This window comes from Mugil cephalus, chromosome 21, assembly GCF_022458985.1.
Source record: "Mugil cephalus isolate CIBA_MC_2020 chromosome 21, CIBA_Mcephalus_1.1, whole genome shotgun sequence".
NCBI classification, from domain to species: Eukaryota; Metazoa; Chordata; class Actinopteri; order Mugiliformes; family Mugilidae; genus Mugil; species Mugil cephalus.
The window spans coordinates 12,753,325-12,779,112 of record NC_061790.1 but is presented as its reverse complement, the minus strand read 5'-3'; the positions used below and the strand labels follow the sequence as shown (position 1 = coordinate 12,779,112).

General features: G+C 42.4%; 2 protein-coding genes across 6 annotated transcripts; one reads left to right on the top strand and one right to left on the bottom strand.

The window, feature by feature from the left end:
- Window positions 1–163: 163 nt before the first annotated feature.
- dpf3 (double PHD fingers 3) lies at window positions 164–22,629 on the top strand. Of its 5 annotated transcripts, XR_007111118.1 has the most exons (13): window positions 164–304; window positions 7,720–7,880; window positions 9,389–9,496; window positions 12,474–12,607; window positions 12,774–12,869; window positions 13,113–13,185; window positions 13,617–13,658; window positions 14,563–14,700; window positions 14,888–15,016; window positions 18,218–18,330; window positions 19,421–19,502; window positions 19,665–20,244; window positions 20,366–22,629. XR_007111118.1 is itself a non-coding variant. In XM_047573712.1 (12 exons), exons 1-12 carry the CDS (start codon window positions 273–275, stop codon window positions 19,730–19,732), a joined length of 1,176 nt encoding a protein of 391 aa, XP_047429668.1. In that variant the 5' UTR covers window positions 164–272; the 3' UTR covers window positions 19,733–22,629. The 5 variants fall into 5 exon arrangements, 2 of the variants coding, with proteins under 2 accessions (XP_047429668.1, XP_047429669.1); XR_007111119.1 differs by lacking the exons at window positions 19,665–20,244; window positions 20,366–22,629 and adding an exon at window positions 16,688–17,337 and having other exon boundaries at window positions 19,421–19,460; XM_047573712.1 differs by having other exon boundaries at window positions 19,665–22,629.
- An 840-nt stretch (window positions 22,630–23,469) lies between these two features.
- Window positions 23,470–25,567, bottom strand: LOC124998997 (protein LEG1 homolog). The gene is made up of 8 exons (XM_047573715.1): window positions 25,199–25,567; window positions 24,965–25,048; window positions 24,813–24,886; window positions 24,613–24,717; window positions 24,338–24,456; window positions 24,088–24,229; window positions 23,897–23,993; window positions 23,470–23,819 (listed from the first exon to the last, which is right to left on the bottom strand). The coding sequence occupies exons 1-8, from the start codon at window positions 25,494–25,496 to the stop codon at window positions 23,668–23,670; spliced, it is 1,071 nt and encodes a 356-aa protein (XP_047429671.1). The 5' UTR covers window positions 25,497–25,567; the 3' UTR covers window positions 23,470–23,667.
- Window positions 25,568–25,788: the final 221 nt, after the last annotated feature.

Genomic DNA, 25,788 nt, shown 5'->3' with positions numbered 1-25,788 from the left:
TCACGCTTTGCAGTGTTTACTCAGACTGGTTGCTTTAATTGAAAGAAAGCTAAATTAGGTTTATTTCATGTTATTATCACAGTCTCGGGTCCGGGACGTTAATTCTGACAGATTTATCTGAAGCCACGCCTAACGTCTTGCCGCTGGTGTTGCATTGGTAGGGCGCACAGTGCACTGGACCGCATTGGCTGTTGTGTTCTTTTCCTTTTTTTTTCATAAGGGTCCCAAACTACACAGAGATTTGGAATATTACGTTACAGTCCTACAGGAAAATGGCGACTGTCATTCATAATCCATTAAAATCGTAAGTATTATTTTCTAAAAATGAAATCTTCGCATGGTTTGATTACACGCGGTGACAGGGATGTATGTGTACACGGGGTATGAATGCGCTTTTAAATGAGAAACACTAATTTAACACCTTTGCCGTGCACTCGGACAGTCTCTGTGTCTTCAGGTACCGCTGGGTTGAATAATGATAATATAAAAGCATGCACTCATGCACATTATGCATAGAAAAAAGCAGCCCGCGCATGCACTTGGGTTTCACTTTGACAGAAAGTTGCCCACATTTCTTTATCTTTTTCTCTTCTTTTCTTTTCTTTTTTTAAACGGTTGACACAAGTTTGCATGCTGGGCTCTTTGTCGCCGGACTGAAAATTTGCGTAGATAATTTCATGCAAGTTGCGCTGAACGGCCGCTTTACAGCGACACTCGTGCTTTTCCGACACTGTCAACTGCACGCACACAATGCACATCAGATCGTTGTATGTTATTGCACAACACAAACCTCAATATGTGCACGGAATCTTATTTTTTTGTGTGTAAGTGTGTGTGAATAAGAGGTTGTGTGTGTGGCCAAAATCTATTGTGTTAAAGAAGATTGTGATAAAAGATTATTGTGATGAACCCAACTTTGACTTCAGTGTATATTACTGAATGTTTGTCTCCTTGCTGGCTGACAGCAGATGTTTACTGCTGGTCATGTGGAATGTGCAGAGTGTTTTGACAGTTTGCCTAAAATCTATTGTGCAAGAGGTCAAAATAAAAGCATGCTAGGATGGGAATGAAGACAGTTCAATTTTATCTGATGGTGGGGATGAACGTGACACAGGATATGCTCGAAACAGCACTGTAATAAGGTTGTGTGGTGTATACTTTCCAAGTGTAAATACATATTTTCAGCCAGCTGTTAATGTGAAGAATTGATTTTCTGCAACAGAAATGGAATATAACAAACTCATGATGCTCTTTGTTGACATCCAGATATATATGGTGCGGTGGACAAAAGGCTTTAAGCTGCTGTTTTCCACCGAAACAGATTAGTGCGGCGCAGAATGTAGATATGTGTGTTTGCTTTTGTGCGTCTGCAGTAGTGCATGTAGAGCAGCAGATTAGCAGCGTCCCAGAATTTTCCTGAGTCCATCTGTTGAGAGGCAGAGGTACATGTAAAGAAAAGAGGGTTAGAGGGAGGGAGTCCCATCTGCCCTTCACATGCAGACCCCCATCTAATATCTGCAAAAACAAAAAAAAGGAGGAGGGGAGGGGGGGCAATGTTAGAGGAAAGACTCCACCTAAGCCCTTCATAAAATACAAGAGAAAACCGTTGTGGTCTACTTTTTGGACAGTTGTTTGAGTCTGCTGCGCTTGAAACAATAGCCACAACTTCTCATGTGTCCTCTGGATGTGGCTGGTAAACTACACCCGCCCGATGCTCAATAAGGACGTGGTAATAATCTGGCCGGCCTGTCCTGAGAGATAAATTATAACCACCAGCACCTGGCAGCAAACACATCAGACGTATTCAGTCATGTTTAGCAAATCTACGTGACTGATTTAAAAACTCGTTTTTTTTTTTTTTACAAAGACTCCTTTGTGATTGAAAACCGGGGTCGCTGCGATGGGAGTTAATGAGGAGCTGACATGAGAAGTATTCAAATAGGTAATTCATATGCAGAGATGTGCGTATTATGTGTCCTTGATTAGGATCTTTAATGAGCTCAGGTGGGAAGTGTGTTGGTTGTGTTTGCGCAAGGGTAGAGAGGCTGAGGGCTGAGATTACTGGAAATACAAAGGGGATGAGGGTTGTAGTGGATGTGTTTGGGTGTTGTATGTTTTTATTGTGTTGCATACGTGTGGAGCCGCGCGCCCCTCCCCCAGCTCATGTGAGAGGGAGCGTGAGTGAGTGATGGAGGTAAAGAGGGGGGGTCGGATGGGGGGGTGGCGGGGGTCTGTCTGGCTGCGTTTAGGCTGACTGCATACATTTATACTACACCCTGAGCACAGGGGCGAACCCTGGCCTTTGTCTATTCCAGGGAATGGGAATGTCTGGGAATGGTTTCCAGGCACAGGGAATTAAATGGCCAGGAACGTTTTTTTATTAAAAAAAAAAAAAAAAAAAAAAAAAAAGCTCCACTGCTCATAAAAGTTGCACATGTTTCTCTTTCTGTGTGTGACTTGTGTTTGAAAATTGGAGATATATGCATATACGGTATTCTTCGTTAGACACATTCTCCTCCGGTGATCCAATCCCGAGTGAAAAATGAGTTATCGCTTCCAGATTCCCCCTCCTTCACGCCGCCTCTGACTATCAACAACAGCGAGAGCATCTGAATCAGGGTTTCCCTTCGGCAACACCCTTTCCTCTTCAGCTGCTTACTGCACTCTGCTGCACCTTTCCCTTTCACTCCCCTTTGTGTGTGTCTGTCCGTGCACGCACAAGGGTGTGCGTGCGTGTGTGTGTGGGTGCACTTGTGCGTACGCACATCCGCGTGTTTGAGAGAAAATCAGTGTGACAGGGTTTGAAAGGGAACACGTGTGCCCCGGGACATATCGGAGCCCTCCTCTTCCCCCAATCCCGTCTCCTTGGCCCCTCCTTCTCCTCCTCCTCCTCCTTCATCTCCCTCCTCTTGGCTTCACCCGCTGCTCGGCCTACAAAGTGCCACAAAAGCATCTATCAGTACCCACATGCTGTTGCCCTGCCCTTTGCTTCCACTGAGGAATCTTACCTTCGTCTCCTCCTCACCTCTTAGACAGTTCCAGAGAATTTTCCTTTAGGATGCTTTGCGTATGTTGGCCAGATCCTTGCCTTTTATGAGAACTTGTCATTGTGATTGGTGTATTGTGACAGGCTATACTGTTTTCCATTACCTCTGACTCAGTCGTCTGAATTAGGTCATGCAAACAACCTCAGAAAAGTTCCTCGCGCCTGGGAATGCTGTGCCTCTGAAGCGGAGCAGGGCTGCAAATATTTCAATTTCAAACTTTCGAATTTAAAAACCTTTGAGGTGCAGATTTGTGCAGCTGGCCAAGTGAGCGTGCAACGGAACAAACAATAGACAATGTAGCAGAATAAGCAAATAAGTGATGATTCGATTACCATCCGTGCATCATCCATCCATTACGATTTCCTTTCGACGGACAGGGCCAACACAAAGAGACGCGACAAAACATGCAATTCATCCCAGAACCTTTTTCGCTTGTGAGGCGACAGTAAACTGTTGTCACCTGAAGAGACTGGCAGCCACCTTGGAGCCATTAAATGAGATGCTGCTCACTGAGCTGATTAAAATGACAGAGTTGTGAAGTGAACCGACGACAGCTGAGGATTTACTTTCTGGTTCTTGATAGACACGAAAAGATTGACTCTAAATGAAGACTCTCATGTGTGAGAAGGTGGAGCTGGAACTTTTTTGTGTGTGAGAAATTACTAAAGTTATTATTTGAAAACTGATTAAATCAAATAACTATTTCCGTTTTATAATAAAATGTCAACTTGAACCGCGTGGGCGATGTGTTTCAGTTGAGAGAAAAGGAAGTGAACTGCGTAGCTTAGAGATGAACACTAATGCGCGGAGAAGCGTGGCAGTGATTTATGGTGCTGCCGATAAGTTCTGTTAGTGATTAATTATCCTACTCAGCAAGAGGGAAGAAAAAGTGCCGTGGGTAATGCACAAGTGACAGAAATATGTGTCAGATAAGAGTTAGACTGATGGAGAGGAATGGCATCTGAACACAACGGCGGATTAATGGAGCCTGCACTCCACTCGGATAAGGATTAAGTCTTCGCTTGAATATTTATAGTAGTCGTAAGCTCTCTTTTCGGGGACTCGACTGGGTCTTCTGGAGAGTGCGCGTCTCCCTATTAGCTCACCTGAAGTTCAGTGAAAATTAAATTATGTCCAGTGATGTCTCCCCCCTGGCTGTAATAAATCATTCATGGGCACCTGTGAGGGATCTGTCCGAACAGAGAACAAAAGATGCGACTGAAATGATGAGAGTGCCCCCTCTCTTCCCTCTCCTCCCTCTCTGTGAGCTTTGACCAGGAAGCGCTGACACAAAAAAAGCTTCTCTTTGCTTGTATGAGAGAAACTGAGACAGTCATCGTGGTTCACAGAGGCACAGAAGCGCAAAACAACTGCAGATTCCATCAGTATCCAGGAAGCAGTTGTCCAGGAGGAATGTGTTCCCTAACATGCAAAACTTACATAAGCACCATCACTCAGATCAGTCATCCAGTGCATTAATGGGTACAAACAGGAGCACTGCACAATCTCTGATGGTGGAATCAGGTTCGAGGGGGCAGGGAGGATGTCTCAGGACACGCAACCCCCAGAGAGATGGTCTTAGAGGCATACACTGTCGCCTGACTTTCACCTAATGAATACGGCACTCAGACAAATGCACAGCGGGCAAACAGGCACGAACACTAACTTATGTAAGCCGCCCCAGGACGTCACACGGCCGCTTTGTCGGCGGAGATGGGGACAGAGACGTACAGGCAGCACGGGATGACACAGAGAGGGAGGGAACTGGCGGCGGAAAAGGCACGCACGTCGGTTCAGGCAACAAAAAAGCGACAGCGGCGATTGCGCTTTACCTCTGGGAATGTGAGTTATGTGACAGGAAGTCTCTCGTGGAGAATTGGCTCTGAGCGGATCGCTCTCACTGCCGGTCCATTACTGTAAAAACATGTGTCCCCAAAAAGCACCAGCTGCATTCTTTGTTCCCGTGGGTTTCTTGAAGACTGCGGCCAACAGCCGCCGCACGCATTTAAGCCCATGCACATGCGGCGCCGAAGGTGGAAGCAGAAATGCTGTTTTGTACATGGAAACCTTTTTCTAAACCTGTTTCAGCACTTATAATGTAACAACCCGTGAGTTGATCAATATTTTAAATAGGATCAGTTAGTTGTCTCAAAAAGTTTGTTTTAGTAAAGAGTATGTTCACCTAAAAGAACAGTAATGAAAATACCTCTTTTTCTGCTTAGACTGGAAACTTCGGAAACAGCCAACCTGAATTTGCCTACTTGTAAAAGTTCACACAGCAGCACCTCTTAATCTGCCTAATAAACAAATTCACTCAAAAGCTGCACTGTAAAAACAACTATTTTTGGTTTTATAGTTATTAGTTGTTAGCAGTGACTCATGGATGAATATTTTCCTCAAAGAAGCAGCTCTCTCTTAGTCCAAAGCTGTTTTTATGCCAGCGTTTATCAGATTAAATATTTCTGTTGATTACAAAATCTTGACCAAAATCTAGCTGTAGTGTAACGTAACACCAGACACATCAACACAGGAATCCATGACAGCACACTCCTCCAGAGAATGGACGTAGGCCTACTGAGGGTGTCCTGTTGGTGTTAGCAGGGGTCTTTGGGTCCTATGGGTTGAGGGCCTCTGTGGATCATCCCACAGATACTCGATCAGTTTGGCATCTGAGTGAATTTGGAGGCCAAATTTGAGATATTTCTAAACCCTTAGGGTTAGGCTAGGCGTCTGCAGGTGTCTGGTCTGGTCTAGGTTGGTGCTACATGTCTACATGTACAAGTAATTCCAGGTCCAAAACTTTCCCACCAGAACATTGCATTGTCCCAAGATGGTCCATGTTATTAACTTCTCCTGTGGTCATAATGTTGTGGATGATCGGTGCATAACAGCATATTTCAAAAGACACTGTCATCGCTTCAGTGCAGAGTAGAATGATTTATTCATATTAGAGGAAATCATGATTCATTTACATCAGGGAATATATATATATAATATATGTATCTCTTTTTACCACTGGCGTTATATAAAGATGGACAAACTCTCTGATGTGTCACCATAGATTTCCTCCAGAGTGCCGTGATTCTGGCCGTCACCATCTTGGCAGCTCTTGACTCGGTCTAATTCTTGGCTAATTCAAAACTCGGCAAAGTGGTAGACCGTGAGTAGAGCTGAGCCGGGCAGATGACAGCTACTCTCTCAGAGCTGCCATTCCCTTAATTATGCACAACTTTAAGACTATAAATCACTTAAACAAACAAGTTATATGCAAATCTACATGCATAAGAGTGTGCAGGGGCTGCACTTAGATTTTTGGCACTTTTGAAGCTTTATTTTTACTCAGTATGTCATTACGTGCCAGACGGCATTTGTGAGAACTGCGGTGATCTGAGAAAATGAAATGATTATTGTGCAGCACAAAATATTCAGCGCATGCAGTCAATTCTGTCTTTTCACACTGTTCATGTCGAGTCAACTATGCAGCTGTCGAGAACACATTTCCTGCTCGACACTGATCTCTGTCCAGATACGACAGTATCAGTGTTTCTTCTTTTGCCTTTCCTGCAAACCACATGTAATCCCTGCTCTCTTCTTCATCTTTTACATGCAATACCTGGCTCGCCCCCTCTTGCTGCTCCAGCCTTACACGCCTCTCCCTTCCCCCTCATCCTCGTCCTCCTTCATCCACTTTCAGCTCCCTCCGTCTCCAAACACTGCACATCTTTGTGAGACTCACAGCGACCAGAGTGCTGGTCTTTGTCCAGCTTGGCATTCTTTACATATCTGTGCAGAGTATCCACAGACCGCCCATCTCAGCTTGGCCAGGCAAGGAGACGACTGATGGGCAAACAGATAGACATCTGTGCTTTAAAAATCAAGAAACAGACATGTTTCTCGCAAAAACATCGAGAAAATATTCCTTAGAACGTACCAACTGCTACGACGTCTTAATCTGGGTTTGTTCTTGTCTGTTTAATGACTTGATGTCATTGATGTCTCACTTCCTGTTTTATACTCTGTCCTTTGTAAGTGTGCACATCAGTGTGTAGCCCATCTGTTTGGCGGACTTCGATCCGGCACGCTCGCTCATCTATCTGTTTGACAGGATGAAACATTTCTTCTATTCTTGTGGTTCATCACAGTTTCCTTTACGGGTGTCCTCACTGCGCTCAGCTTGTTCAGGCATTCCTTTTCAGCCCTCGTCCTGCATCTAGTGTACGCAGCAAAGCCAGACTTTACACAACAAGCTGAGCCAAAGAGATGGTGTGTTGCTCAAGAGTCGCTCATACTTTATTTCCAGATGATACCAAATGATCAACCTCAACACATGCTATTGCCATTAACCGTCCAAAAATGTCCTTAGCGTTTATTTGATCTGACTCTAACAGCGGGAATGACTCAACGCACAAGATGCAGAAATCAAAGCAGCATGGTTAAATCGCTAAAGACTAAAATAAGACTATAAAGTTCCTTGTGGGCAACTTTATTTTAATTTTATATTGTTTATAATGTAGTTCAGATGTTGAAGGGATCGGGCAGCTGTCGTAGAAGCGAATATTAATGGGGCTCAAACGTTGCATAGAGATGTCTTTGATTCTCGTTTTCTGTGACCATCGACCTGACTGGTTCCCTGACTGTTTGTGTGCCTGTTTCTCTGTCTGTTTTTGGTCAGGCTCGGCGACCAGTTCTACAAAGAGGCCATCGAACACTGTCGCAACTACAATGCCCGACTCTGTGCTGAGCGCAGCGTGCGCATGCCCTTCTTGGACTCGCAAACTGGGGTGGCACAGAACAACTGCTACATCTGGATGGAAAAGTGCCATCGGCAGCCAGGTGAGATGCACAGCAAAGGGTTAAAAACAGTACTAATCTTGTTTTAATTAACAGTATATGGCAGGAGTCTTCAACGTTTTTCAGGCAGAGGACCCCCAAACTCATGGAGAGATTAAGTAGTGACCTCGTACCTACTATATATGTGCTATATTAAACTCGGCCTAGTGCTATTTATAAATATACATCATTATTATCATTCAGTATCAAGCTATTCTCATGATACACAGGTTCGTTTTTTATTATTTCAAACATGTGCAACAGTAGGGTTTTTGAGGGGGAAAATTATGGTGGAAAATAAAAAAAAAAATGTATAAAAAAATGTCCAATCAACCAAAGATTTTGTGACCCCCCCGCAGACCCCCTAGGGGTCATGGACCCCATGTTGAAGAACTATGGTATATGGGAACACTGCTTTGTTGGCTTTAGACCTAAGACATTTCAGAGTTTGTAAGTTCAACATCAGAATACAGCCAACAGCAAGTTAGCCAACCCACGGCTTCACACTGACACATTCATTTCTGGATGAAGATCGTCAACATATGAGTGTGGATGTTTCCAGACTTTATGCTAAGCTAGGCTAACCTGTTAGAACTTTAACACAGTTATGAGGGTGGTATTGATCTCCTCTAACTCTCTGTAATGGATGAGCACATTTCAGAAATTGTTCATCTAGTCCACGTGTGTGATAATTACGCCATACGTTATAGATCTCCTCTCTCGGTAAGACACGCAGTCGGCCCATCATTTCTATATTTCATGAGTTACCACTTGCTGATTTGTCCTGAACCCAGCCGTCAGAATGCATTATGCACATCTGGTTCGTCAGCAAGGCCAAAGGGAACAAATCTGCTCTTTACTCAAAGCTGGACACAAATAGCCTGCCTCTCCATCTTGTATGCAAAGCCCTTCAGGCCACACCCTATACTTTGTGGCAGACCTAACTCACATTATATGCATTTATTCTGGGTCTATCCCTCCCCCTCCCTCCCTTGATTTTATTTTCCTCTGCTCGTGCAGACATAAAAATCCCCTTTCCCTCAAATCTAATGGTGGAATATGATTAAAGGCGGAGAGACCGCGATATTCTTTGGAGTAATGTAAAGTATATTTTCACAACATTAACCGAAATTAGTTAGGGTTTCATTTTGTTGTCTGTTGAGGGGTCTGCGTGTTAGCCGGATAACTAACATGCAGCCCCCGGAAAACGCAGGCATTCTGGTTTTTAAGTGATAAATTGTCTCTGGAAGCACAAGAGAAGGATTTCTCTGAATATATGGACCATTAGCCTGAGCCCAAATCAGGATATATTAAGTGTTAGGAAAACAAGGCCGCTGTGTGTACTACTGTGTGTGTGTGTGTAGGGGACTCAATGCAAGGTTTGTTAAGGTTTTAAGCTTGCCAGTGGTTGTTAAAATTCCTCCTCTGTGCCTGCGTGTCTCCCTATGTGTGTGTGTGTATGCATATGTATGTGTGCACTTGTGTGTGTGTGTGTGTGTGTGTGTGCCCAGGCCAGGCAGCAGGGCAGATGTATACCTACCCTGCCCGTTGCTGGAGAAAGAAGAGGCGACTTCACCCTCCCCTGGATCCCCAGCTCCGCCTGTGTGAGCTCCGACTAGGTAGGACAAACAACGCACGTGAGCCAAACTGCAATCACAGACAAACTCATGGCCCCAGCCGCGCTGACCCGCAGTTATACAACCGAATCGGCTTCTTTTTTTTTTTTTGTTTTGAACTACTTAAATACGTATACGTGTTTATTTGTCCCCTCTGTGCTGCTGTTTCCCACAGAAGACTGGTGGCTTTAATGCTCTCTAGCTGACCATCTGGCTCTGCTTAGCCACTCTCTTTCACCAGGTCTCCAGGTTCATTCTCTCCCTTGAATCAATGCCTCCTCTCACTGTTCTCTTGCTGCAGACACACACACACGCACACACATACATAGGCGCACAAACACCCCCCACACATGACTCTTGCTCCCCGTTGCAGCCCAGAAGCACCCTAGCTGGGCCTCTGTAATCATTTGTCCATGAGGCATTACAATGTAACCGAGTCTTATGAGGTGGAAGCGTGTGCTTTTTTTTTTTTTTTTATGAGCATGTGTATCCATGCATGCATACTGTGTGCGTGTGTTAAAGGGGATTTTAGCAGAGGAATGCCCCAGGAACCTGATAAGGGGGAGAAATAAAGGCACGTCTTTGTTTCTGCCTTTTTCGACTCCATTGTTTCTCCCGCGCCGTCTTCCAGACGCAATATAATACTCGAGAGGGTTCTGCTAAGAATGATTGCACTCTAAGCAAAGGACAGGAAATATTTCTCTTCAAACAAAAAAAAAAAACAAGTAAGAAAAAAGAATTGCCGAGCAGAGCTGAAAGTGACCAACTAACTGAAGTACTAAAAGGGAAATCTAGCGATACACTTTAGTAGTTAACAAGCCTTTGCAGCTGAGAGTGAAAGAGAGTTTTGTTTTTAAGGTATCCAATTGTGCAGTTTGGCCTAGATATCTATCACAACACGACAGAGGAATGTGAATTCTCCCCTCTCGGGCTTTTGCAAATGCTTTATGTTTATTTAATGCTTCCTGAACAGTCTCTGTGAGCGAGGATACACGCAGGGCTCTGTCACAAGCTTACAAGAACTTGAAACCAGAATTGAATTCCTTGTTTTTGTTGGTCTTGTTCTTTTTGTCACGGTCATAGTTTTTCTTTTCTCCGGAGCCATGTTGCTTTACCCCGTGTACACTCCTATTGAAACTGAAAAGCTGTAAGCAGCATTCATTTCAAAAAAATTAATTTATGCGCAAAAAGCAATAAGCAGGCGACGGGAAGTCACGTCTTTTTCGCAGTGTTTCTTGTCCTGTTCTCGTCGACTCCTCCGCAGGCCTCAAAAGGAACAGGTTTAGAAAGTAATCATCAATATTTAAGCACGCGTCTTTCATTGAATCATCCAGTGAGTGTTTCTTTCAAACACCACGACTACATTTAGAAACACTTCAGTTCTTCTCTTGAGGACGAGTAAACTGAACTGACGTGTAAAATCGGGGAACTTTAAGGTCAGCGGCGGATTCGGATCGATATTATTTGCGTGCGTTCGCATGTAGTCGAGGAGTAGAGGAGGGTTCTCGCTGGTAACTCAAAGAGCCACGGGGACGATAAACAGACGAAGGCAGATGGAGAAGAGGAGAGAAAACAGAGGAGAGGAAAACAGTTTAAAGTGGAATTCGGTGTACGTGGGGGTGGACGAAGTATAAGTACAGGAAGTGTATATAGGAAGACACAAAGGAATGAGAGGAGCGAGGCACGGAGGTACAGGGGCTTTATGTCCACCATGTCCAATCTTATCACAACCCTGCTTTAATTCAGTTTCCATCCTGGTATTAGAGTCCAGAGGGGGGGACAGTGAGTCGGTGCTGCATCGAGTTCATCAAGTTCAAGTTCATGAATGGAAGCAACTGAAGACAGGAAAAAAAATGATTAGAGGGGGGTTAGAATGTGTTTTTTTTTTTTTGTATTTCCTTTCTTCTGTACCTGTGGGATAAATTAGTTTCCAATCTGATCATAGATTCATCGTTCCACCAAAACTGATCCTAAAGATTTAGATTTTCTCTGCTAAATTGCCTGATCGCTCACCTAAAAAAAACACCTAAACCCCCATGTGGTTGTGTCATTTGCAGAGTTTTTAATTGAATGCATTCTTGTGAGTTTCAGCCTTCAAGTCTCTCTTTTAAAAAAAAAATGGATGAAAGTGTAAGTAACAGCTGGGCTGATGTCATGTTCTGTAACTAATCCAAACATCTCCTTACTCTCCTTTGTAATTAGAGGGATAAATATTTACTTTTTAATGCAAGCAGTCCCCCTTCCCTTGGATGGATCAGGAGATAAGTCGCAATTATGTCTTTAAGACAAGGCCATTATTCATAAACTGACTTTTATACAAGCTGTCCGACTTACTTATTCATCTTGTCTGGTGTCATTTTACTGTATCACTGGCCACCTTGAACTGAACCAAAACACATGTCGTGGTAACGTATCCCTTCGTAAGTTAGTTAATTAGACTTGTTATCGCACCAAAGCAAACGCATGAGGCACAAAGTAATGACACACAACAGACACAAAACAATGTGTTTTTTTCTTCAAAGTTTCACCCTGTTTCGGGCCGCTGCGGTTTCACGGAGCGAACGGTGCAGGTGTGTCCTGTGTCCAGTCAAGTTCAAAAACTCCACACTTAAATACTTTTTTTTTTTTTTTTTTGCATAGTTTAAAGTTAGATCAGAGCACGACTGTGACTCTGTCACGAAATTCGTGAAAACTCGTTGGCTCATCAAGAAGCATGTGGTGAACTACAGGGTGAAACAATTGCTGGCTTTGTGATGCTGCAGCATGAGAGCTTTCCTTTGCAGCTTGTCCTGCAGCCCGAATTCATCACTACGCTTTCCCTTTGAAGTTCCTTTCTCTTCGGCCGGAGGACAAACCCGCTCCAGTGAGCTCGCAGTGTTGTGAGGAAAACACTTACCACGCACAGGTCGCGGCGAACTTAATTTACAAACCCGCGCCCACATCAAGTGCTCCTTTCTTTCTGTTCTCCTCGTCTCTTCAGAAGCGGAGCTGGCTCCCAAACGTGAGGGGCCGCCGGGGGAGGCCACAGCGTTGGAGGCCCTCCTGAGGGGGGACAACCAGCTGGAGAAAAAAAACAGCATCAATAAGGAAGAGGAGACGCTGCTTGAAATACAGGTGTGTTTTTAATGCGTTCGTAAGTGTGCGCTTTTTTTTTCATGCAAATCCAACAATCGGTTTGCAAATAGATCAGTGTTATATCCTTCACCTCCTTTCTAACGTCTTCCCGCCTGTTGATACTTTTGTCTAGACCCTTGTGTTTCTGTGTGTTTGCGCCCTGCAGAGAGTACTGGAGGCAGAGGAGATCGGGGACAGTTTCCAAGACGATGACGACTTTGAACTCGACACTCCAAAGAGAAAGAACAGAAACAGAGGCAAAGTGAGTATCAGCTTGTGTGAGATAGATTGTTATTACTGGAGTGTGAAACAGAGTAACACAACATCCATGTAATGAAATGAAGAATTACCCAGAATGGTATCAACTGCAACACCAACAATATCCTAAGACACGTACCGTATGTTTACCTTCTTCATTTGGCATGTTAGCGCACAACGTGCTGTTTCAATTTGCGTTTCGTGTCTGAAGTTTAAACATAGAATCAGATGTGCGTTTCCTTTTCAGAGCAGAGGATCGAGTCGCAGGCGGACAGAGCCCGTTAACACCGAAGACCAGGACAAACCTTACGTGTGTGACAGTAAGGGAAAAGGCCACTTCATTCTCCGCGCGCCGCATCACGTGCCATCCTGTGATCTGTGCTATTAGTTTGCACTTTGGTTTACCTGAAATCAAACTCAGTCCTGTAACAGATCTGGCTGTTTTGAAATAAAACATTTAGAAGATAGTTTTGCAGATAAGTCATTTCCTTTCATCTTCCAATGATAGGCCTCTCACTGTCTGTTCCTAAGAGCGGCCCTCTAAGCATGAAGAAAGAGTTTGCTGTTAATCCAGACCTGACTAGCATGCCACTTACGTACTTGGACAGAATCTCCCAGGAATGGATTGCCATGGGGATTGTGGCTAGCGATTTCCATGCTGACTGAGCCTCGAACAAACGAATGTCATCCTCATTTTGTGTCTTGTTCTGTCTTTCCGTTATTGTTTGCTTTTGTGTCTTCTCTGTTCCAGATAGATACAAACAAAAGTATAACTCAAAAAAGGCTGAAGAAGGTATCTGACCCTGTCGTCATCTTGTCTTTCTAGAGGCTCCATGAACAGTCTTAAAGAATGACCTTTTTGCTAATGGGTGTCTGGTGTATGAATGGCTGACTGAATGCTAATTGTTTGGAAATGTGCAACGCTTTCAATGCTTTATGCTAGTCCAGGCTTCCCTTCTTAAATTCAGTGCAAGCACTGCATGACAATAACGCTACGCCATGAGGCTACATACTAAATGATGCTTAAGCTCCAGCTCAGTTAATGGCACACTGAGGGGATTGCATGTTTCATAGATCACTCTGTAGCTGTGATGTGATCCTCACATGTAGTCATTGTAGAAGTGTTTACTCTGGGCATATTTCTTTCTTTTTTTTTTTTTATTCAGATTGTTTTAAAATTTAAAAATAGTACCTTTTTTGGTGAAACCAAAGATGGACAAACAGATATGTCTGCACCAGCAATGTGCCGGATACCGCTTAACGATTAACTTCTACAATGGCTACAGCGCCACCGTGAACACAAAGCAAGACTAGACTAGATCACCCATGTAAATGCTTCTAGTACTACTTTTTTAATAGATGTACGACTTAGTTGATCTTCTAACCTTTTGATGCATTTCTCATTACAAAAAGAAAAGCATCATTAGTGTAACGCTAACATAAAACTGTCTATTAGTTATGTCTAGTTTCACTTGATGTCCTTGTGAAATAGCTAAAACTCAATGTTCCTATCAGTGAAATGCCTGATTTTGTGTTATGTTTGAACTTATTTAACTTAAACTTTATGTTGCCGATAAAGTCTCATAGTAATAATCTGTCTAGCTGAAACTGATGTCTGTGTCTTAAACTGATGTTCACATCCCTCCGTGTTCAAGGTTTTCCATGTGTCTAAAGGATCTGTGTTGTTTTGTGTGTAGTCTGCGGAAAGCGCTACAAGAACCGGCCTGGTCTCAGCTACCATTACACCCACACTCACCTGGCAGAGGAGGAAGGTGAGGAGGAGAAGGAAACAGACATGGCTCCATCTTCTCCACAGAGCACGGACAATCACAAACGTAAGGCACTTGCTAGCATTTAATGACGTAACATTTTGTATTAATGTTTTCCCTCTCAGATGCTCCCCACTTGACACAATCCAAAGCGTAAACCTGTCCACCTCTTAATTCATGATGACCTCAAGTTAAAAGCTGAAAGCCACGGCTCATGTGTGATTGTTCTTATTTGTGTCTATTCCTGTGACAGCTCAGAAGGGCCCAGATGGCTCAATCATCCCCAACGACTACTGTGACTTCTGCTTGGGAGACCAGGACTCCAACAGGAAAACGGGGCAGGCCGAGGAGCTGGTGTCCTGCTCTGACTGTGGACGTTCTGGTGAGTTCCCAGTTATCGAAGCAGACAAGTAAATGATTCACATTAAAGCTTCAGGATTTTTTTTTTTCTTAAGCTTTAATTTACACCACACATATAACAGTTTTTTCTCCATCGTGCCAACTTAAAGGATTTAAAGTCCCCGTGAAATCAAATTTGATGTGCACCATTGATGGTAAGCCTCGTACTATACATCTAAACAATGGCATCATTGACAAAAAATTGTCCACTTGAGGGTATTTTAAATAGTGCTTTCCAATTTGCCTTTTCCTGCAAAACCATTTAAAAATGTTGACTCATCGTGCACTTGAGGGCGTGTGCTCATCTTGGGACCAATGAAGTGAAAGCTATTATTTTCAAAAACATGAAGATATCCTGACGGAAGTAGCACTCTGCTAGTTTTTTCACGGGGACTTTAAAATATTGTGATAACCATAGCACAGTAAGAAGTTAACACTATCATTAAATGAATACTTGTTCACTTTCCTGCGAGGAGTGAGATTAGACGATCGATACCACTCATTTGTCTTAACGGTAAATCTAAAACTAGCTAAGCTAAGAAGACAGTTTGACCTACCAGAAGCTTAGCATAGCTAATAGACAGAGCTAACGAAACAATTGCCGTTGTTCTGTTCACAACTAACTGGTTTAGTCTTGTTTTCATTGTGAAAAAAAAAGATATGAGCTATAGAGACACAGGACAGAGTTTAGGGGGGAAAACTGGCTAACAGTTTCCCCTGTTTTCCATCTGTACGCTAAATTATTTGTCCTGCAGCTGTAGCCTTCACCTTAACTCACAAGAGTTGTATCAATCTCCTCATCTGTCTCTCTGCAGGAGAGTTAGTCGTCATATTTCCTAAAATGTCAAACTATTCCAGAAATGTATTGTCTGCTAGAGTCATACTTTACTTTGTGTCTACTACACATCTCATTTTTGTTTCTCTTTACTTCCTTTTTACCCACAATCTTGTCCATGTGTTCTTCTTTGCTTTCTTCTTATATTAATCTTTGCTGCATAGACTTAAAGTGTTTCCCTAATGACCATGGACTTTAAGACTCTTCATCAAATATTTAAAAAATCACATAATTACTTTGGGGAAAGTATTTCGGACTGAGTTTAGTTTACTGTTCGCAGTGACCTTAATGCAGTTCAGTCAAAAACAAAAACCAAACCTTGTGTCTTGAACTAATGAAGTAGATTTTATTTGATATTTACGGTGTTGAATTAAGCTTTCGTGTCGCTTCAGTGTCTTTTCAATGGGTTGTCAATGAGCCTTTCAGACCATAAGAATTCAGAGCCAACAGTTGGACCTCTTTGCAATGATCCATTTAGCGAGAATTCATACAATCTTCTGCTTGCTTCCATCCTGCATGCTTGTCCATGTCAGCCTCGTCCATCAGTGAGGACTTCTGCCTTTAGATGACATGCCTTCACTGTTTTGTTGCTCCGTTCTCATGCATTACCTTATGGCACATTCGGCTGCATTTTTGTTGTTTTTCTCCGTCCTTTTTTTTCTCCCCACTCTAGCCAAAGCCACATCTGCTGGATATCGCAGCAAAGCATTTCTCGAGTCATCTGCCATAAGAGAGCAGAATATTCATTTCGGTTAGAACAGCTGCAAGACTGTGTGTGGCCTTGTCTGTGTTGCTCTGACGCTGATGTTTTCATGGTAGCTGGAAGAGGAGGAGAGAAGAAGGATGGGAGGAAGCTGAGTGCTCTAGAAGAATTGTTCGGCAGCGCGTCAGACAGCGAGGCCTCCACGTTTCATGGCTTCGAAGATGCAGAACTGGAAGACATTTTGTTGTCAGACCATGAGGATGTCGCTGACACCTGATAATGGGACCTGTTGACTAGTCGGACCTCGTGACAATAAAAGTCATTCTCAGATTATTGTTTTTATTAATAGAACGCAGGAAGACTCTTTAAAGGACTGAACTGGCTCACCTTGAAGACACTTCACCAGACTATTATTAACTCTTGGAAGATATGTAGGATATATTTATACTTAAAGCCAGCTTCTTCTTCAAAGTCTTGCCTTCCATAGACACAATCACTACAATTTTACCATGCTCATGGATTCTACATTCTCCATTTTCCATTAACAACCAAGAAAACCATGCTTACATTTGACTATGATTGCGTCAAATAACAAAGGCTGCCACGTGCTAATTAATCCTGGACTGAAAAGGTTGACAGCACTGAGGACCACAGAATGAGGAATAAGAGTGGGTTTTCCGTGGCAAAATTAAACACATGGCAGGGGGAGGGATGCACATGGACTCTTGAGTCACCCCAATGGCTAAAGAGGACAGGGACCCAAGAGGTAAGAGCCACTCCGTTGCTGCTCTTTGTCTGTAAGGATTAGATCTTTACTGAGACTAATTGCTCATTCCACTGCCTGCTGCTAAGCTAATAGGCTGATGTCTATAAAAAAAATAAATAAATAAAAAATGACACCTCTTCTTGACTGAAATTCCTCAGTTCGATTTGAGGGACAGACAGCAGCTTAAACATCTCAGCTTTAAATGGTTTGTTTTTAATCGCCCATCAGAGGCCGACAGGGATTGTGATCAATGGATCTGGCTGCTTTCTCAGACCAGATACAAATCAGATTATGGTTTACTCATGGCTCATTGATACCCCATTGATACCAGCGTTCAGATAATGGCACTGCAATGCTGTGTGGAGGCCGCAAAAGGCGTCAGCAGCAGCTATAAACTGATTTTTATTAATGCGGGCAGCTAGAGGACTCTTTCACATACAGCAAATGTGTTTATTTGTGTGTTGTCACAGATGTAGATTTTTTTAAGATGAAATATGTCTCGACTGTCTCCCCCCCTCCCCCACTGCTTGCGTTTTGTTTTCCGGACGTACTGTATATTTACTTGTCTTTTGTGGCTTGGTTGCTTTTGATGGAAAATTTCATCCAGCTGTTGTCACTGTCAACACTATGGATTGCTGTTAGAGTTAACACTCATAAAAACATAGCAATCTGGGTGAAGGTTCAAATGTGTCCTTTCCAAGCGGATGTCTCATTGAAAGTGGGTTATTAAAATTGGGTTCATCTGTTTATTATTATTATTCTTTTTTTTAATCTACAGCAGTCAGAAATTACCTTAAAATTATTTTGGTTTGTAAACTCTTCTGGCTGTCCACTCTTTCCTTTCCTCCTCCCTTTATTCCTCCTCACCGTTCCTCCACAGGCCACCCGACGTGCCTCCAGTTCACAGACAACATGATGCAGGCGGTGAGGACTTACCAGTGGCAGTGCATCGAGTGCAAGTCTTGCAGCCTCTGCGGAACCTCGGAGAACGACGTATGTATGGCAAAGCGGTGCCTTGCAGTGTCCTCTCCGGCTCCAGAAATGTCATTGTTCGCTTCGAATTAGCTTTGGACCGACAAAGCTGACGTGTTTCCCTTTTAACGTAATGACCTTTCACCGACCTGCTTTCAGCCTGTCATAGACAATATATTGCAATGAATAAAGCTCAGAAAGCCGGCGTCACGTCATGAGTGGGAAAGTGTGACAAGGCAATTCAGTATTTCCTGTTTTAATTCAACACGTCAAACAGTATGGTCTTCTTTCAGACTGTAGTGTACGTAATAACAGCCATGGTTAGAAGTTTTATGTTTTCAAAGCTGGTGCAAGTGTCCATGAGGACTCAACTGAGCAGATTTTAAAGGATAAAGGTCAAAGTCACCGTGGCCTCACATCAGTCCCATTCTCATGAAAAATAATTCTTCATATCTGGCCCAAAGGGATCCAGCTGGACTCTAGGATGACCTGATTAGATTTTGCTGTTAAAAGGTCAAAAGGAAATGCCGCTTTGGCCATAAATCAACTTGGGAACAAGATGTTTTGAGATGAAACGCTTTGAGGTTAGAGTCTTCAAATTCAGCACAAAGGATGATCAGATTGCTCCAAAATGCTCTGACATACTTGTCTAATAGGATGAAATGACAAGGTGACGACATACAGGAACAGAGTCAAACTGTGGCATCTTAACGTTCCGCAAAAACACATCAAACAATTCCTCAATACGAGTCTAGACCAGAGGTCTTCAACCTTTTTTCTGGCTAGGGACCCCTTAACTGATGAAGAGATTAAGTAGGGACCCCCTACCTATTATTTGTGTTCTATGTTAAATATAGATGTGTTAGAATCATATATGTATGTAAAGAAATTTAAATTTGTGAGAGGACACTTAGGGTGAAAATTAAAAAATATATAAAAATGTCTAATCAACCAAAGATTTTGTGACCACCCCTGCAGTACCTCTGCGTCATTGTTGAAGACCTGTTGAAGGCCTATGATCTAGACAGATAAAGTAAACTACACCGTACTGCTGGAAACACAAGACCAATGAATTTTAGTTTGAAGATACTTCTGTGTGTTTTTCATATAGGACCAACTGCTGTTCTGTGATGACTGTGACAGAGGATACCACATGTACTGCTTGAAGCCTCCGATGACCCAGCCTCCTGAAGGTACCACAGCTGAGAGCCACCCTTGATAGGTTGCATTGTACATCAGTGTATACATGTCATGTGCTGTATGTTTGAGAGCGGTTACAGGCCAAAGCTATATATGGCTAAAGGACAAGATTTCAGTCTCTCTCCGTCTCTTTGTCCCTTTCTCTCTATCTGCAGGGAGCTGGAGTTGTCACGTGTGTCTGGACTTGTTAAAAGACAAGGCCTCAGCCTACGGAGAAGCTTAGCAACACCCTGGAAACACACATGCACGCAATATATATATATATATATGTTTGTACATGTACATTAACTGTTTGACGTACCCACGCATTAGCGGAAAACTCTCAGATACTATCAAACAAACACGTGCGGACACTTTCCTCCACTCACACACTCCGGTGCATTAGCAGACTCAGGGCAGTTTCCTGTGTGAGGCGCAGAGATCCTCTACCTCTCATATAGCCTAGCAACACTCAACAGATGCAAATGCCATCAGCATGCGATCTCAACCGTAAGTCAGCTAACAGCAGGTCTACCATCCAGTCATTTCTCTACCTCAGCAGACGGCAAGAAGCCAAAGAAAGATTGAGAGTACTGCGTAGTACATGTGCATGAGAAATACCTGTTTATTTTAAACCAAGCGTCTGAAAATCTCAGATGTCTTCACCCTGATTTAAATTTATTTTAGCGTGATTTGGAAGACGTTTCTCCCCGAGTATTTGCCGAAGCTGCTCAAGATCTCCAATGGGGAAACTGAGTGAGTTTGACAAATGTTTGTTTAAAATTCTCCTTCCAGCTCTCCTTGTGTTTAGACTTTACAGTGACATTCCTTTATGATATCTGGATAGACTCAGTGTTAGTTATGCCATCTTTCACAGGTTTTGTCAAGCTTGGTGAAATTTATGTCCAGCGCTAAGAGGAAATGGCGCGATAAAACCGGCTTGGCTATCATTCCTCTTGGAGGGTGGTGACATTTTTAATCCACGTCTGTTTTCTGTATCCTTTAAGGTTACTAGGATACCGCGGTGCTTGGTGCGACACTTCACACATGATTCAACATTTCAGTATTTAAAATAAAAGTGTTGGGGTGGAGATCATTATTCACGTATATCAGTGGTTCCCAAGGTTTTTCTCTCACACCAACACACACTGTGTACCATGTTTTGTTGTTTCAGTGACAAATACAACTCAGACTGTGCTTAAACTTCCAGACGCACATGCTCACCAACTGTATTAATGAATAAAACCTCATAGTGGACGAGATAATGAGACACTTATTAAAAGCTTCTCTTCCTGTCTGCTCATCTTCTATCTTCCATTATTTTTGCTAATTTGAATATTGATAGCCTTGCAATCTTATCTGGACCAATCAAAAATTTCAACAATGAACAATAACAGAATTTGTTACTACATTTAAAAGGGCATCTTTTGAAAACTCACGTCCTTCGAGAGGCTTTTAGCCATTGGCCTGTCACTTACAGGTTTGATCAGCTTTAGCTAGCCAGCTAATTTTGTGCTAACTCAGTGGATTGATGGTTGTGTTTCATTAGAGAGAAACAGAAAGAAAAACTGTTTTAAAACATGATTGCTACACATATTACAACTTAAAACTAACTGTGTAGGAAGTTGAGTACACAAAATGGCTACCATTCAAGCAGTGATACCAGCTGTATGTAGCACTTAACTTGTAGAAAAAGCTATAATGTAAGGACAAAGACTTTGAGAATATGAACAATTTCTTCAGACATAAATATCTCTATTAACTTACCATGCACCCCCTTACCTTTCTAAAGACGTCACTTGTGAACTAAAATCTTTAAGAAAATGAGCTCTTACAAGGTTGTGAATACCAAAAGAAGGGATTTTTCTTGTGTACACTGTATACACGACCTTATTTGAAGGCAGAATTAGTCATTTCAGTGTAGATTAGTGTCTTAGTCTTAGTGGGCCACACAAATTCTTTCAAGTGTTTAGAAATCCAAAGCTTGACAAAGCTAGCCCAGTCACGATCGCCACACTGTGATGGGACAATCATCACGGGATCATCGCCGTCATTTAAAGTTATCACTTACACCTATGTGATATTTGTTGACAACATTAAGCACCCTGCTATGAAAAGTCTAGCATTTTCACTCCCAGGCTAAATCCCTGCAATGCCTCTGTGCTCTAGATAGATAGATAGATAGATAGATAGATAGATAGATAGATAGATAGATAGATAGATAGATAGATAGATAGATAGATAGATAGATAGATGCTATGGAGGAGTATTAGGGCCACCCATGAGAAAAAAAAAGAGGAGGTAGATTTGATTTTTTTTCTGGTTGTTATAGACTCAAACTGTCAACCTTTTTCTCAACATTATATTTCAACTTCTTGACATTTCGACATTTTCCTGCATGATAAAATAAAAAATCTACCTCCTCTCTCTTTTTTCTTACGCGTGGCACTAATACTCTTTCATAGTGCTCCTACAGAGGGACCCAACACACAGTTTGGGAACCACTGCTGCAAATGAACAATGATGTGTATTATCAAACCTCCATAAAGCACTATTTTGAAATATCCATGTACTGAGGAAGCAGTATTTACTGGTTAGTCCTGACTGAAAGTTGCCACAGTTTATTTGATCGGCCTTTAATGCTGTTAAAACCAGAATAGATTCTGGAAACTCTGCATTTGTATAGCTGTGTGAAGACATTCGATGCTTTTATTTAGTCTGAAATGTCTGAAACCATCAATGTAATGTGTGTTTTGTGCAAATAATTTGGTACTAACTTCAAACAAGCTGTTCATGACAAGGACCACAGATAAGCTATAAAATAAAAATTTAAAAAAAAAGAAGAAGAAGAGAAACACATTTAAAGTACACATAGTGTGCAAGCCTTGACAGGATGTCACATTCAGCATTTGTGTTTTGTTAGTGTAACTTTGTATTTGATATTGCTTTTCCATCGACAATCATGAGCTAACATAGATAACATTATGTTAATAACATACAGAGGGGTGACTTTGTGTTTTTTTCTACAGTGGGCATGAGGGCGCTTTGTGTCTTCCGTACAAAAATGTCATGGATGTTATTTGATGTTATTTTGTTAAAGTAAATGTTACATTTTGTGTTGAAATAAAGAGTTGTCCAGGATTTTTGTACACTTGCAAGTAATCTACAAACTGAAAGTTTGAATGAATGACTTCTCCTTTGAGTGTTGTTGTTCCCATTTAATTATCGATTACCAGAAAACCCAATGCTGTATGAACAAACTAAAAAATACTTCTGGGCTGATAAGATATTATTCTTCCCAGACTCATCTCTGTGTCTGGATACTTCTGGTTAACGGATGCTCACTCCCCTCCAAGAACTATAGTAAGAATACTGAATAACCATCCTTTCCAGTATCATGAAGTGTTTTGTAGTAGTACTCATGAAATTAGTCCAAATTGTTGCAATCAGTGTCTTAAATACCAGAATGTCATCATAGATTGAGAAATTACACGATAACGTCTACAGTATATCACACTACCACTAGAGGGCGCTATTGGACCAGAGTACATCACAGGATAACATGTAAATGGACATGGTGCTAAATTTGTGACTATAAAGAGTGAGCAGACCATTTATAGTCTTTACTCAGGTAGTAGCAGTGCTGCACTGTACATGAAAAAAATGAAAGAAAAAAAACAGCATCTTGTGGCTCATACTGAAGAATTATTAGTGTCAACAGTATTAAGAAAAAAATCCTGTATGAATGTTACACCTCATAAAATTTCACTGACACATGATTTTCCTTGCTGTTCTCCAAGGCAATAAATTCCAATAAACTTCTTCTACTACATTATAATTTAAAAAGTTTTACCATATTTAGTAAGTCAATATGGAAAGTAACTGTTAACTCGTAAGGGAAGTTTACTTTGGACTTTACTTTCCAATTTACCGTCTTAAAATTAAAGACTAAAGACAGAAGAATTTTTCTGAAGAGTTTGATGACAGTAACAGTGAAGGCTTGTTTATTGAGACATATTCACAACAGTGTGAGCAAAGAACAAAGACACATGAATGACTACCAACAATCTCCAGTGACAGTACTTGCCAAAGATATTACGTGAAACAGAAATATCCCTTTTCAGTACATTAAAAAGGAGATGCTGTGTTTAACTTATTGTCTTTACAAGTGTGTTCGTCTCAGCAGCTTGTGCTCATTCCGGTGATGATTGAGAGGAAAGTGCTGGTGGCAAAGCCGGGGTTCAGTAGAAGCTGCTCCAGGAGACTTCTGCCTCTCTCTCTTGTGCTCACTGAACACATGGCGCTTTTCCACATGCGTACCAGACTTCCACCTGGTGGATGACATGAAGGACCATGATCGTCCCCATAAAGAAACAACAACAATATCATATTTATGTGTGTGTCCTACCAAGCAGAGTGTTGATGTTCTTTATCCAGGAGAAGATGGACAGAGTGTGGTTCTCTTCCTGACTCAGATCAGCAATGTGAGGAGCATTGTCGCCGTCCTAGAAGACCAAATGGACAAAAGCTAGACACGCGCACAGGTTGTAAAATGTGATATGTCCCTATTAAAAGGTGGATGAAGTTGTAGGTGTGTACTTTCAAAATCCGACTTGGCATGGGGGACATGAACATCGCAGATTTTTCCAAGCTGGACTGGAAACGAGCAGCTGCCACATACTCAGCTGAGTTCAGCCAGCTGTTGGCGAATGTCACCTCTGCAGACGAGTAGTGGCTCTGTCTGAAAGAGAGCACGGCATTTTTAGTTAATACACCTAAAGCTTTTCTGGTGATGAGTTAGAAGAGCAGTTTGTGCTCAGAGTTGTGTCTAAATATAAATATATACTACTTTGCACTGCATGCTGCGGAGGCATAAATTGAAGCCATCTGGGCTGCCCAGTAGAGACCGAGGATGGCGTCTTTCTTCTCGTTTTCAGGCAAGGGAGAGTCAGTTGAAGCCTTGAGACCCTTGTAACACAAATATGGAACATTAGAGTCGCTGATTCTCTACTCCAGTTTGTAACAGGACATACACAGGGCATACAAATGCTTTGACACATTGAAAAGTGCTCTCCATGATAAGATGTGGCCTAATCATGTCGAGCAAAATCCTGGATTAAATACCTGGAAAAAAGCATCCCACTTAGCCATGGCGTCAGGGTAGCGGGCTGCACAGTCAGCATAGGTAGTGCAGTAGTCCTGTACACCTTCAGGCACCTGCATCTGGACCTGATCAGTTTATAATCGTCATTAGAGTCATCCTCCTCATCGAGAAGTATTAGCTATTAATGTAAAATAAATAATCTTCCGGCTTAAGACTGCACCTGAACTCCAGCTCCCAGGAAGCCCTGCTGTGCAGCAGACAGGAAGGGAAGAGCAGAGACAAAGTAGCTTACACCTGAAGAGAAATAAAGAAGTAGTTTGTGTTATCTGGTATATGTTTCTGTGTGTATATCTATGCTTGTTGTTTACTTACAGCTCCACCAGCTCTGAGTGGAAATGCACATGGGATCTGTTTGCAGACCGCAAGTTGTTGCACCGGTTGGGTCAGCGAGACGCCCTAAAGAAATAGCACATCATTTGTTGGTGTCCAGATAAGTTCTTTGATAACTGGTGGTTCTATGAAGTAATGTTCAAAAAAAAGAAAAAAGTATTATATCTTTAAGAGGATATTTTGCCGCTAAATATACAAAGTAAAAAGGTAATTTACCTGAAGTTGACATCCATCCAAGCTGCAGAGGCAGTCCCCACAGTGGACTGTCTGTTGCGTTCGTCCCCATGGATCCCATGAAGGGATCTGTTGCAGCAATTATCAGTCGATAAAAGCTCAAACGGTGCAGGAACTGCCAGGGGTCTGGAGTCACAATGCCGTCCTGCATTGGCAGCTCAGTCACTTGGCTGGCTGTCTGTGCCCACATGATAGGCAGGCCATTTTCTAGAATCACAGCAGTGCTGCTGAGAGACACTGCACATGCCAGGATGAGGCCAAGGACCGCTAGACGCAGCATGACTGTGGGGTTGGGACTGCAGGGAAAAATGGAGTCAAGAGTGTACTCTCTGGACTGAGGACTGTCCCACAGATACAGGGCTTAAGTAGTCTCTCTGCTCACGCTCAAATGTTCTGACCTCCACAAGCAAACATGACACACATTTGTGTTAGTCCATGTGACATTTGGTTCAATGGACCCTCACCGATACAAAGATAAGATCAGTACATAGGTCTCAGTACCGTCCTAATACTCAGAGAGAGACTTTAATATAATGTGCAACACAACCATTGAACAACTTAAGAAACAGGCT

Excerpts from the sequence above, each read along its gene's own strand:
- dpf3 (XM_047573712.1), top strand. The coding sequence starts at position 273 with ATGGCGACTGTCATTCATAATCCATTAAAATC. Across the intron at positions 9,497-12,473 it reads CCTGTGTGAGCTCCGACTAG|AAGCGGAGCTGGCTCCCAAA; the intron begins GTAGGACAAACA and ends TCGTCTCTTCAG. Across the intron at positions 15,017-18,217 it reads CTCTGACTGTGGACGTTCTG|GCCACCCGACGTGCCTCCAG; the intron begins GTGAGTTCCCAG and ends GTTCCTCCACAG.
- LOC124998997 (XM_047573715.1), bottom strand. The coding sequence starts at position 25,496 with ATGCTGCGTCTAGCGGTCCTTGGCCTCATCCTGGCATGTGCAGTGTCT. Across the intron at positions 24,718-24,812 it reads TCCTGGGAGCTGGAGTTCAG|GTCCAGATGCAGGTGCCTGA; the intron begins GTGCAGTCTTAA and ends TAAACTGATCAG. Across the intron at positions 23,820-23,896 it reads GAACATCAACACTCTGCTTG|GTGGAAGTCTGGTACGCATG; the intron begins GTAGGACACACA and ends GTCATCCACCAG.